The sequence below is a fragment of the Diorhabda carinulata genome, chromosome 8 (genome assembly GCF_026250575.1).
Source record: "Diorhabda carinulata isolate Delta chromosome 8, icDioCari1.1, whole genome shotgun sequence".
NCBI lineage: Eukaryota > Metazoa > Arthropoda > Insecta > Coleoptera > Chrysomelidae > Diorhabda > Diorhabda carinulata.
This window is the reverse complement of record NC_079467.1, coordinates 16,882,577-16,897,642: the sequence shown is the minus strand read 5'-3', so window position 1 is coordinate 16,897,642 and position 15,066 is coordinate 16,882,577. Positions and strand designations below refer to the sequence as shown.

Here is a 15,066-nt window from a genome sequence, read left to right as displayed (position 1 = left end):
TTTTATACATTGAGATGGTTCTCCTTACATCTCCACTCCATTTAATATGGTATCTGTAATTTTTTTTGGTTAATTTAAATTTTAATCATTTCTTATCAATTCTGTTGTTATCAGAAATTCAGTTATGAGTCTGCGTATATGATTTCAGTTAGAGCGCAAGGCAAATCATTTAAAATTAAAATCGATAAATTATCATCTGTTAAGGAATGTAAATAGTAGTTTCAGTCTGTTATATGTTTGTAGTAATCACCTAGTAAAATGCTTACAGTTAGTTAGTATAAGTGATTCATAATCAAGCTAAAAATGTTAAGTAACAACCGCAATTTACTGTTTAAAGGTATTATTTTAGCATTATGTATAATATCTTGTGTTCATTTGTTTATCTTTCCCTTATTTGAAACGAATACCGACTCAAATATAATAAGGACTTATTTGGATTTTGAACAGTCGTTGTGTCTGAATAATATTCGTAAAAAAAGATCATTTAATCGAGCAAAGTGTCCGCAATATGGTATAATCACTGTAATGCAAGGCGGTAGATTAGGCAATCAAATATGGGAATATGCCTCAGTTTGGGCTTACGCTAGAGAAACTGGATTAGAACCGTATATACCTCGGTGCATTAAATTGAAATTGGAAACTATATTCGATAAATTATCCCTGCCAACATTTGAGACAATTAGCCATTGTCTAGTTCAAACAGATTTATTTTATCTTCCTTCTGCAAAAGCTTTTCCAAATAATACCTTAGATGCCTGGCATTTCACTAACCAAAGTATTATTCTGCCAAAGTACATCACATCACCTGAACTAATATCAACTTGGGTCCAAGATATCACTCAAGAGTTTAGTATTAAAAAAAGTCTGTTAGATAAAAGTCATAGAATATTACAAGCAGCCGTTAAATGTGTAAATATACCAGTAAAAACATTTATAGGGGTTCATGTGAGAAGAACTGATTATATCAGTTATATAAAAAGAAAATATAATGCCGAACCCGTCGATTCAAAATTCTTTTTAAAGGCGATGGATATGTTTGAAAAGAAATATCCAGATTCAATATTTATTATTGTCAGTGATGATCCCAAATGGTGTTGGAAAGAATTTAAATTCAAGAAGAATGCTTATGTTGTGGGAAAATATCACGGTGGCAGCTCTACTCCTGCTTTAGATTTAACAATTTTGGCTTCCTGCAACCATACGATATTTGATTATGGAACATACGGTATGTGGGGTGCTCTTTTAGCTGGAGGAGAAACAGTCTATTATGATCTTAATCCTGAGTATTCCTCGCACAAACTTGGAAGATACATGAAAAACTGGCATAGTCTCTAAATCGACAAAAACCAAAACACAAGTCTGATAAATTTTCTATAAAATATTTATTTTTATACCAACAACTTGTGAAATTTTATTATTTTATAGGTTTATTTTTATATGTTTATAACTACAGACAAAATAATTTACAATATCCAGATGAATATATTTGCCCTTGGCATATACAGGGTGAATCCTGAGTAATGAAATTCTCAACTCAATGATAGACAGGACTAATGTTTTCAAATTTTACTTATTTCTTAGAGATACGGTAGACCAATACCTTTTTTATTACGAATAATTATTAAAAACTTGGTTAAGTTAATTTGCGGACTATATATATATATATATATATATATATATATATATATATATATATATATATATATATATATATATATATATATATATATATATATATATATATATATATATATATATATATATATATATGAAAATATTCAGCTAGGTAATCTATAAAAAACTTTGTTACTTATGAATCACTCTGTGTTGCTTGTTGACTGGAAGATAGAGTTAAGAGGGCGCTATAGTAGCGCGAGTATTTTGAACATATATGTAATACTCCAATATTCATTTTCTCTCTCGTTCGAGACACTTTATTTATACTGCGCATGTTTGAGAATGCGCAGAACTGAGCTGAAACCTCGGAGGTTAAAGAAATCGTTATTATTCTGCCTACTTAGTCGGAACAGCTTTCACTTATAGAAACTGTCCATATAGAAGTATTAAATATATGATTTTGAATAAAACAGTTTTATGGTTATAGGTATTTATCAAATTATTTTGGATTACATTAATAGTCTTGCATTTTATATATAGTATATAGTTTTGTATTGCTTAAAAAAATTCTTTTACAAAAGCAGACTTTATCTCTATCCTCCACATTCAATATCTTTAATTCGAAGGTTAACAGTTTGTAAATTATTTCAGTTTTATCTATATATTTAATCTCCAGAAGTAAATCATTTCGTAATCTGTTTTTCACTTGTCCAGCAATTTGAAATCAATAATCTCTTCTCTCTTACATTGGTTGAACAGGATCGTCTTTGGGATATTCTCAATTTATAATAATTAGAATCTAATACAAGGTGTTACGAAAGAAACACATTTAAAAAAACAACTTTAAGAAAAGTTTTTCATTTATGAAATTACATTGCTTGAAAATTTATTTATTAAAAATTAGACCGTTACGCGCACGGCATTCATTTATTTGAGCACTAAAGTTGACTATGACGGCTCGGCAGGTATACGTGATGGCTGTCATTTTATGATGGATAGAAAAAAGTCCATAGGAGTTAAATCGGGAATGTGTGGAGACCAACTTATGTCACCTCTCCTGGAAATCAATTTACCAGGAAAAATTTCACGATCTCGTGATGAGATCTATTGTACGCGTATGAAGTTATGGTTATAACCAATAAAGTTTTGCAGTTCAGTCATGAAGAGGTCGTTCTGAATTTACTGTAACTGTGCGTTTCCTTTCATCTTCAAAATAGTAAAGGTCTGTGATTCCTTACGCTGATCACTTTAGGCGATTGTAATGATTTCTTTTGTTTGTGTTTTGGATTGTTTGCACTCCGGTAGTGGCAATTTTGCTAGTTGGCGGAATGTTGGAAAACCCTCAATAATCTGATTTACGAAGTCAAGCTTCTGATCAGCTTTCTGAGTTTACAATTCTTGTATAATCTGAAGTTTGTAAGGGTGCAGCCCCAAATCTTTGTATAAAATGCGAAGTAATTATGAATAAGCAAAACGAAGTTAATTTGTGAAATACCTTGTATAATTTTTATTCCTAAGTTTCCAAACTTTCTAATTACAATTTCTATAAAATTACGAATTTTTTTCACAGCATTTCTATCTTTGTTAGGATAAGGGGATGTAATTGTTTCTGAATAAAATAAATTTTTCCAATTATTTATAGCTATTTCTAATGTTTATGTATAAGTCTATGATTATACATGTTATTTAGACACTTCTTGAATGAAAAAAACTTTTATTATGAAATGATTTACTACTTGGTTTTAATTCATTCAAAACTTAAAGGCTGTTTGGAAATCTATTGTGCCAAAAAATAAAATTTGTTTTCCAAAGTTTGTAGAATTTTATAGATTTTGTTAAATATTCTCAGGTATATGCTCATATTTTGACTGATAAATATTTATATTAAAAATATTAGTTGGAATATGTTATTTTTCTACAAATTTTTTTTATTCGGATTTATCTGAATTCAAAATGTAGATTTATTCTTAAGGAGAGTAATATTTTATCAATAACGTTTAATGTGTCATACAATCTTAAAAACAAAAAAAAATATATTATGTATTTGATAAAAGTAAAATAAAAACATTACTACTTAAAGTCTAACAAAAAAAATAATAAGAATAGATGTTACACAATAGACAAACTATTTTATTAAAACCTGTAGGTCAGTTAAATTTTAAGTTACCTGTAGTAATTTCCTATTATTTGTAGAAATAATATCTGTATCAAATTTTCTTTATACTAATTTATATAAAATGGAATTATTTGTATTTGTATTAATTCACAGCAGGAAGCTGCTTGCAATTCTTGCAATAAAATCATGTTGTCTAGAAATAGTCTGTCGTGAATTTATTATAAATAACTTTTTTTGTACTCGACATTTGATTTAATTAGATTAGATCAACGTATAAAAGAAAGTAAGTTTCTTAATTGAAAAATTTTCCAATATATTTTAAAATTTGAGAGATTTGACTTAGAGAACCCTGACTGGCATCTTAAACAGCTATTGTATATAATGTTGCATACAATGTGCATTATGGAAAAAATTTATTTTTTAGGAGAATTTATTTTAAATAATTTAATACATCTTTGTACACCTGTAATTAATCATATATTCGATGTTAGTAGTACCTAATTTCCGGCATATATTTAATACCACGAGAAAGTCCAAATTCAAATTAACCTAATTTGAACATGATTAAGCATTATGACAAAGTAAACATGAAAAACTAAAAAAATATTACATAAAACCACTCTGGTTGTGAAATTTCATAAGAAGAGTCTACAATCCATAAAAACAAATTACTATCATAAAAGTACAAATAAATTTATCTCATGGGTATAACCACCACAATCTGTAGTTACTGTGTACATAAGATATTGATATGAAATACACTGAGAAATTTTATTTCTTCATTTTCTTGATGAAAAAGAAGATAAATTAATTAATTTGAAATGATTCATCATATTGTTCTCACTGTATTAATTTTTATTCAATCGATGTATAATATTTATTACCAATGTTTTTATCTACTAAACGTTCTTAAATATTCTCTTTTTTTTCTATTTTGCACCTATAACACAGACAGTACAATACGAAAACGGGTGTCTTACGACCCGTCACTGATGCATGGTTGTCGATTACCTTCTAAAACGATGTCCTGCCCTTCAAGCTAGACGGGCAAGTCCTTCAGTGGTAAACAGAAGGAAAAGATCTGGACCTCACACTAGAACACGATAAGGATATAATCATCAAAGCCACCAAAGCCCTGATGGTGTGCAGAAACTTCTCAGGGAGGTATTGGGGTTGTTACTCAAAGATCCTACTGTGGATGTACACGTTAATTGTGAGACCAATCATCACTTATGGAGCAGTGGTTTGGGGTACTAGAACTAGTCTGAATTCCACAAGAAACAATCTCTAAAAGGTACAAAGAAAAGACTTAGAATGTTCAGAGATGGAATCGCCAAAAAAAAACCGTCTCTAAGTAATGACCAGCCTGGTACATGCCTCAGGATGATGCATCGAAAAAGTTTATCTTGAAGAGAACATTTACCTCAATTTCCCACAAGTAAGTGGGATCCAAACATCATACAATGAATTAACAGAAATGCCATTAAATTGGATACGGACGGATCTAAAACAGCAGATGGAACTGGAATAGAAGTCTACGAGCCCAGAACCAAACACTCTGAAAGCATGAACAACTCACCAAGCATTTTCTAGCAGAAATTTATGCAATTGAAAATGTGCTCAATTTAATATAGACAGGAACTATCACAAACAGGAGATCATCATGATGCCTGATAGCCAAACAGCCATTTAGAGCTCAAAGCTCCAATATCATCAAATCCAAACTTTGGGACTATCTAGAACAATTAAACGAGCTAGGCAATAAAAATAAAGTTGCCCTACAAAGGACTCACCGGATTGAAAGGAAATGAAATATCTGATAAGCTCGCTAAAGCGGGGGTAGACAAGTCCTTTATAGGACCTGAACAATAGAAAAAGCATTGGAAAAGAAGGTGGATACGAGCAAAGCCAATTATTGGGACAAACTGCGACTGTTGAGACAGCCAAAGAGAACAAGTACGAAGTAAAAACAATCTACGAATACCAACAGGAGTCCTATCGGGGCACTGACACCTCAATATATACCTGAAGACGCTAGACTTAGCAGATAACACGACGTCTTCTATCGAAGTGTGAAATACTACGGAACTCCAGAGTACTACACCTGGAAGCTGTAAGCTATAAACACTGGGTTCAACAGTATTGCAGCAAGAAAGGGGGACACAATAGATCCGTTTGGGTGGCAGTGTACCCCAATATCTACATACATACATCTTAGAAGTCTTAAAGCAATATATACATGCCAAATAATCTATTTTTTAATTATTTAGATTTAAAATAGTACACGCTCTTTCTTTGCTATATTTAGATTCAGAAATTTTTTAATATCTTCGATACTTAATTTGTAACATGCCATTCGGCTTGTAACGTTTTTCTTCAAACATTTTGAATATTTCTTTGTTCACGTATTGTGGCACGGTAGTCACTCCTGATTTATTTATTATAACATTAGAGTTTTTGAAGAAATTAATTTGTTATCGACATCCCCCTCCATTCCACACCGGAATGTATTCGAAATCGTATTATCAGTATCATCAATTCAGATATTTTTTAACTTCGCGGAAACGAGGGAAATTATTATCACCAGAGATTCAAAAACTGTACGCAACCTGATGATGTAGGAAATATCTGTGAATCAAATATGTTCTCGTCGTCAACTGAATTCACAACAGGTGATAGTGACGACAGTTTATAATATTTGTATGAAAAAAAAAACAAATTATAATAAATTGTCGTTATTTTAATATATTTCAATAAACTAAATCATTTTTTTACAATAAAATGTACTTTAACATATATTTTTTCCAACGTTTTGGGCACACTGTGCATTGTCGGGATGAGCCAGTCTGTTTCGTTTTTTTTTTTAAGTTGTGTGTTATATTGTTTACTTATCTCAACGTTCTCAAATCAAAACTGGGGAAGTTTTCTAACACATCACATTTCTTTGACTTCTTAATAGAAAACAATACAGGGGTTGAGACACAAATTCGGAATGTGTTCAGTAGCAAAGCGCAGACTTAAAATTTCAGTAGATGAAATATAATTCTAAGTTCCAGTTTTAAACTGACAGACAAAATCAGAAGGCTGTAACATACCACTTGGTTTGTTACGTTTTTCATCAAACATCGTGAATATTTCTTTGTTCACATATTGTGACACAGTAGTCATTTCTGTTTTATTTATTCTAACATTCGAGTTGAAGAAGAAATTAATTTAATATCGAAATCCCACTTCTTCGAAGAATTCAATGAAACAGTTTCGTTGCTAAATCGTCCTCTATCTAGCTACATTCCAGTTTAAATCAAATTAATTTTAGTAAATTTGTGATGATATGGTGATGAATCTGAGTTTTTTTAATTTATAACTGATTTTGTTCGTTGTGCTCTTTTCGATACGCATTCATCATTTTTGCAATAAATTCATTTGTTCTTCTAAGGAAGAGTCTCCTGCCGGAGACAATTGATTGCAGCCCTGAACTGGATCCCCAGATGTTGGAGTTGTATTTGTTGCTTGTGATGGTGCACCTATTAGGCGAGCGCTTCACCCCCAAAAAGTCGCTTAGAAAACGAAAAACCGACCAACCTCGTTCTAGTCGCTAAAAACCATTGATCTTTATATTTTCGAGGGTGCTGAAAATCTGGAAAAAATGAATTCGTGATTTTTGCTGTTCTACTCGCTGTATTTTGGCGAATAATGAATATTTTGTCATGAAATTTTTTTGGCATACCCTTGAACCAATCCAAAAAGTAAATAAATATATCCGAATCCCACCAAAAATTTTCCGGCTGTATAGAAAAATCCGGAAAATTTTTTTAGACTCTCCCGACTTTGTGCATACGATTGACAAAGCTGAGTGAGGAAGTTTAAAATTTACTACTTCTGAATGCAAGGTACTAAAATTAATGGTGTGAATAAGTTTTTGGGAAAGTCTCAGATCTTAATATGTAGAAGAAAAAAAGTTTTCAAGATTCTCATAGCGAATTATTCTTGTTTTTATATTTGGTTGCATAAAATTTTGTTGGCATACATGAAAGTTTATAATTTTTAATGTTGAATATTAATATAAAGTTTAATGAACGTATTTTATATAATATTTATGCAATAAACTAAAATAGATTTTTTAACATTAAAAACAAAATATAATTTTTAAATAATGCATCTGTTGAAAAATATCTCAAAATAGTCTCGAAACATACTTCCAAATAAAAATTCGAGGCATGCCGCTAGAGGAAATTGTTTTCTATATATGTGATGATTTGTGTGTTTACTTGTTTTCTTACGACAATGCCAACAATCGGCTGAGTGGAAGTTTAGAAAGTGAATGAAAGATAGAAATGTTTTTAAGTTTGAATACGTTATAAACTTGTCTACAACTTACTTGTTGTCATAAAGTTACCAATAATTCGAAAAGATATATTGAAATTTCAACTTGCAATGATGCGTGTGGTAAGTAAACTACTTTTTGCAGAAACTAACCTCTAAAAAATTTGTAAACATTGGCATTTAGAAAGACTGTTGTGTTTTTTCCAGATATTGATCATAAAAAATATATTTTTTGGTTGTATTCTTACATATATCGGAGATGGCAAATTGTTTCATTCAATTTCGGGGGAATAGCAAACATTGAAAAACGAAATGGAAAGCTCTCTCAAACGGAGCTCGGACGTAAACGATGATGCGCCACAGAAGAAAAAGATTCCCCGTTCGGAAACTTCACTGCCCTTTGATTGGTATACCAATTGTTTTTTCTGTGGAGCAAGGAGCAAATCCGAAAAAAGGTATCAAAGGTATCAAATTATCATTTGTTTCCGCAGCCAAAAGTAGTACAATTAAAACAAAGATTCTCGACGCAGCAAAAATTAGAAAAGATACTGTCATTGAAAATCGATTTAACTCTGAAGGTTTGAATTTTGATTTGCACACAGCAAAAGCACATTATCACATAAAGTGCTATCAAGATTATATTTCGGCAAAAGCACTCAATGCCTTCCAAAATAAATCCTTACATAATTTATTACACCTTTTTTACTTTCTATTTGGGTTATTAATTATTTAAATTATACTCAGCATATTCTAATGAAGGAAATGAATTTTATAACTAACTATAAAAACATCTCCATAGAGCTCCATAAAACCATAACGAATTAAACTGCGAGGATTTTTACACGCGCTACTCGAGCGGCATGACGACGCGGAGTCGAAACTCGCATCTTGAAATCGTTGTAACTTTTTTTCTTCTGCATATTAAGATGAGACTTTCCCAAAAACTTATTCACGCCATTAATTTTAGTACCATGCATTCAGAAGTAGTAAATTTTAAACTTCCTCACTCAACTTTTTCAATCGTATGCACAAAGTCGGGAGAGCCTAAAAAAATTTTCCGGAATTTTCTATACAGCCGGAAAATTTTGGGGGGGGGATTCGGATATATTTATTTACTTTTTGGATTGGTTCAAGGATATGCCAAAAAAATTTCATGAAAAAATATTCATTATTCGCCAAAATACAGCGAGTAGAACAGCAAAAATCACGAATTCATTTTTTCCAGATTTTCGACTTAAAACTCGATTTTGATTATGTTCCCCCAACTTTGGAGGAAAATAAATGTCATATTCGTATTCAGCACCGTCGAAAATATAAAGATCAATGGTTTTTAGCGACTAGAACGCGATTGGTCGGTACATGAAAAAAAATGTATATATTGTATTCTTCGTTGTGGTTCGAACTCCAACCTGGCAGTTGTATAACAGCGAATATAAAGAATAAAATCCCCACAAATTTACTAGAATTGACTTTGATTCAAACTGCAGTGTAGATAGGTAGAGGTCGATTCGATTTCTCGAAAGTCGATAACACAATAATTTCTTGAAAAACCTCAATTTTATAATAGATAAATTAGAAGTGACTACTGTGCCACGGTACGTGAACAAAGGAATATTCAAAATGATTGAGGTTTTGTCAACTTTTCTCTTTGCCATGCGCCAGATATATCAATTATAAATGTACGTAAAGTACATAAAGTATGTTTCTTTACGCACTAGTATCTGATGTAAAGGGGGTCATGACCCCCCCTAAACCCTGATTAAGTAACTTGGTTTTTTGTTTCTTCTAAAAGGGCGTAAGTAGGAATATGTGAAAATACGAATTATATGATTAAATATGATTCAAAGTCGATGAGGAATTGAGGATTAAAGTGAAAATTGCGTAAAATTCGTCATTAAGCTGTGAAAAACAAGGTAATTAACTTATATTGTGTTGGTAAAAGGCTTAAAATACCATGTCTTTGGGGGAGGACTCGACTTAATACTAATGACCCCCGTTTGTCAATACCCTGGATCCGCCCTTGGTCTAAAGTACTTTCTTCACGCACGGCACCTAGTAGAAAAACGTTTTTTTATGACCTCGCCAACGAAGTGGAATAATCACCAAATACATCAATTTCAACATTATAAAGAATTTCAAAACAAGCGAAATTTCTGATAGTCTTTTTCGTAAGCAAATTATTTATGGCCACTTTACGTAACTCTAGAGGTGCGCAATTAATTTCTTTGCCTTGATCTTCATCCATTTTCTTGAATTATTTTATATTTGACGTGTCAACAAATGAAATATAAAACTTTCAATTGTTAATCTAGTTTGTTTTAACAGTGTTACCACCTAAATATAATTACCACAATTTTCCTATCATAATGTTCAAACAATAATTTAAAATAGAAAATAGTGGCGAAATAGAAAAAAAATCGTATCACACTTGTTTTATAAGACAACTTTGTCGCACTCGTTGCTTTATACTCTAAAAAACGCTTGCGACAAAATTGGATCTTACAAATAATAAATAACTATTATCGAGTATTCTAGAGGAAATATTGATGATGGAACATTATACATGATATATTTAATTAACTTATTTTCATAAAAAATTCCAGTGCTAATGTGTCCAAATCCAAGTTCAAGTATTATAAACTATGATTGTTATAGAAATCTTAACACAATCACTGTGATATATGTTTAAATAAGAATATATGTATATTCTCTATTATATTAAATATTCCCTTGTATAATATGCAACGCGTTTCGTTAGTAGTGACGTCACATCGCCATTTTTAGATGTTTGGGTTCAAAAAAAACTTCTTCTAATGTTTGTTCTTAGTAGCTGCACTGGTACTAGTACAGACCAGTTCATGAATGTATAGAATTAGTTCGGAACGAATACAAAGAACGATATAGTGCAGAGAGCAATGAAGCATTTGTTGATTGTTGTATTTGAAGTTATTTGATGTGATTCAGGCCATGTAGTATTAACAATAATGGAAAACGATTTAGTATTTTTTGATATTTTACATTTGTCTGATGGCGAAGATGTAATGCTCCCGTTTTCAGATTACTCTTATTGCACTGCATTGGCTGAACTGACAGTACAGTGAATTGGGTGAACTAGTTCTCTTGTACTGCTACTGAGAACAGCGACACTAGCGCTGCTTCTGCTACAAACAACGCTTTGGTGTACACTTCCTGAACTAGTTATATCAGTGCAACTAACAAAAACAAACCTCTACAGTTAATCAGTTTATTTCACAATAAACTATTTGAGGTTAAGTTATTTTATACTTGTTTTTGACTTATTCTAAATTTATATCCAATAATAAACTACCTTAAACCTCTTAATTAAATAAAATAATAAATATTAGCCTTGTATTCTTTTTTCTAAAATTGATTTAATTAGAACACAGACACAGTGACCTAAATGAACTTTATATGTTAGCCTAACGTGGCGTATACTAAAATGCAGTCGAACTTCCGCACATTTCTGTCTAAATATTATCCATATATGTGATATTTCTATTTGTACAGTTTAAATGGTAAAGAATGTCCCACTATTAAAGTGCTGACAATATACCCCTGAGTTTAAAAATCAACTTGATTTTGGTAACAAATCGATAGGAACAATTAAGAATTAGTTTTTATGAAATTTTCCAAAAAGGTTTCGTCTTATAATCTTAATTTACAAGTAAGTTGTAACTATTTAAAAAATTATTATATTATGAACAAGTTTCTTTGGTATTTATTACAGCCTTGAAAATTGATGCAAAGTCGTACGTATAAAAAAGTTCACAAAATTAAAAATTCTCCCATGACTGTTTTCCCCATGATTGAAAAATGCTTTTTTTATAACAGGAAATTTTTTTTCGTCATTTTAACTATTAAGTCGTGACTAATCACCAGTTTGATAAAGACTGAAAGTAGTCGGAATTTTTATTTGTCTTTTAAAAAATTATAATAATAAAAGGTAATTTTATAACAGAAGAGATCTAAAAACGAGACGATTTAGAAACAAGCTTATTGAAAAAAGGCGAAAAAAATTTCAATTTAAAAAAATTATTGTTTAGCTTCGGCGCATGCATGTCATAACAAACGCGCGGAGCCCTATTTTCAACGTCAAATTAAAATTATAAATAATGGAAATAGAATTCCGGAATTCAAAACTTTTTTATCGGAAATTTAAACGAGCATTTTTCAATATTATGTAAATATTAATGTTTTTTCGAGTCATTGCTCATATTTTTTGAATTTTCATCTCTATTTTTCACGTTTTAGAATTTGTTGACTGGACTATAAATAGACTTAACAGTTGGTGTCAAGCTAGAAACATTTCTACGTTGTTATTATCCATAAAATTTCAAATATTTACGTTTAAAATATTTCGATTTCCAATGTTTTTTAACCAACACATTTTTGTATTTCATTAAAAATTTATTGTTATATGTATAATCTTAATAGTATGTATATAGGGCTAACGCAAATGTAATGCAGGGTTTGAGCTAAATAGAAAGTATAATTTTTGGCCTCTAGACTCTTATTTATTACTGAATTATAAGTAGGTATGTTTAAATAGTCTCCACGTATTGTAAGCAATACGCATTCTGCTTCTGCATAATTGTAGCTAAATTTCGTTGATTGGCCTAGAACTAAGAAATTAGTTCCAATAAGAAAAGCGCGCGAAGAAATAGTCTGTTTAAATTATCGCACAATGTTATTGTCTATTGGGACATATATTCAAATTAGTATTATTATTAGAGGGAAAATGGAGTCCTGGAAGAAAAACGTCATGGTTGAAAAATTTACGTCAGTTGTTCGGTCAGACAACTAGTTCACTCTTCCAAGCTGCAGTGAACAAAATTATCATAGCCAACATAATCGCCAATGTCCGATAACAGAATCGACATTATAAGAAGAAGATTCAAATTATAGACAGAGAACAAGAGTGGCTACCACATATATAAAAGGCAAAAGAGGAAACCTTGTAGGTGACGAAGAAGAAAAAACTAGTAGATGGAAAGAATATTTCGAAGAAACATTTAAAATCGAATTTAAAAAGAACTTATGATACTATAAACAGAAAAAGTTGAGCAAAATATTACGAGAATTAGAAATTCCAAACAAATTACTTGAACTAGTTAAAATGACATTAGAGGACACAACCAACATAGTAAAAATCAATAACAAGAAAGGTGAACCTTTCAAAATACAACTAGGATTAAGACAAGGGGACCCTCTAGCTATGGTACTATTTAATGTACCTTTGGAAAGCATAATGAGAAGAGCAAGTGTCAACATATATTTAACAGAAGTCATCAATACTGAGCTTATTCCGATGATGTGATGTTTATAGCAAGTAACAGAGGAAAGCTTGAAGAAACCACAAAACAACTAATAACCGCAGCAGAAGAGATAGGCCTACATTACAATAATGATAAAACAAAGTTTATGGAAATAAAGAGTGAATTTGGAAGCAAGTCAAAAAACAATTCAGGTACATAAACATGATGGGACGTTAATAAAATTCGAGGAAGTAGAAAATTGATACTACAACCACAGGTGAACCTTTCAAACTACAACTAGGATTAAGACAAGGGGACCCTCTAGCTATGGTACTATTTAATGTACCTTTGGAAAGCATAATGAGAAGAACAAGTGTCAACATATATTTAACAGAAGTCATCAATACTGAGCTTATTCCGATGATGTGATGTTTATAGCAAGTAACAGAAGAAAGCTTGAAGAAACCACAAAACAACTAATAACCGCAGCAGAAGAGATAGGCATACATTACAATAATGATAAAACAAAGTTTATGGAAATAAAGAATGAAAGTGGAAGCAAGTGAAAAAACAATTTAGGTACATAAACATGATGGGACTTTAATAGAATTTGAGTAAGTAGAAAATTTTAGTGTATTGCCAAGAAAAAAAAGATATATCGAACTAAAAATTGCTAAAAGTAAAAGCTCTGCAGGCAAGCCTTAGAAGAATATTAACATCGAAAGAGATATCCAGATCTATGAAAGAATTGATGAAACAATTTTGAGACCCACCCTAATATACTCGTGTGAAACCTGGATAATGACGAATAAAACTAAACAGCAATTGGAAATCTGGGAGAGAAAGATACTAAGAAGAATTTTTGAAGAAAAGCAGACATGAGTCACCAATAAGTGCATTTATAAAGACAAGTAGGCTTAAGTCACTTAGAACGAATGGACAAAGACACACTCTTGAAACGAGTTGCATTGAAGATACCAGAGGGCAAGAGGAAAAGGGGTTGACCAAGTAAATGGTGGAGGTGAAGTAGTGGAAGAGTACCATACAGAGAAAAAGATCGGGAACTGGAGTGAAAAAGCAAGAGATCGAAAGAAGTGGAAAGAAATTACAAGGCTATGGACCTATATGGTTTGTATATAAACTATATACAAAAATATTCAAATTTTAGAAGTTTTATGAAAGAATTAGCATTTATAAATATAACTAAAGAAAAACAGAAAGATACGAGTCAAATGCAAGTCTGGTTTGTTTTGTTTACATTCACGAGACCATATGACACGAGAGACTGCTGCCGCGCGCAAGCGTTGACTCCATTAATTTCTAGAAAGAAGGGATCATAGAGCTCTCTCTTTCTTACATATGGGCGTAATAGTTCATGTCCAGACTTTCCTATGCAGGGGCTTTACGTGAATCGAAATTAAAACACCAATTACACTTGACAAAATAGAAGTAAATATCTGCTAACATAACCTATTTCACTACAGGTATCGATTATTTCATTCAATTGTACGAAATTATTCGTATCACGTTAATGCGTTTTACTGCATAAAATTGCACCTCAAAGCTCAATTTTTACTAATTCCAGACTTTGAGCTGTCGTATTATTCTATTTATAAGGTTAGCTAAGATTATTGCAAAAATTGGCGGCAAATTCAAATCTTGCGTTAGTTTTGTTACGCTCTTTAAAAGCACACTAGACTTGTCTGTTAATTATAATCTGATTATTTGTGGAAA

The 15,066-nt window shown here is 31.2% G+C and overlaps 1 protein-coding gene and 1 long non-coding RNA gene across 3 annotated transcripts; both read left to right on the top strand.

Moving 5' to 3' along the window:
• The first annotated feature begins 227 nt into the window (after positions 1–227).
• Positions 228–1,642, top strand: LOC130897292 (galactoside 2-alpha-L-fucosyltransferase Sec1-like). Its single transcript, XM_057806065.1, has one exon. It carries the CDS (start codon positions 304–306, stop codon positions 1,333–1,335), a length of 1,032 nt encoding a protein of 343 aa, XP_057662048.1. The 5' UTR covers positions 228–303; the 3' UTR covers positions 1,336–1,642.
• A 6,001-nt stretch (positions 1,643–7,643) lies between these two features.
• Positions 7,644–15,066, top strand: LOC130897293 (uncharacterized). 2 transcript variants are annotated; one of them, XR_009059685.1, is made up of 3 exons: positions 7,644–8,179; positions 8,264–8,511; positions 12,329–15,066. It is a non-coding gene; the product is annotated as an uncharacterized LOC130897293 (long non-coding RNA). The 2 variants fall into 2 exon arrangements; XR_009059684.1 differs by having other exon boundaries at positions 8,264–15,066.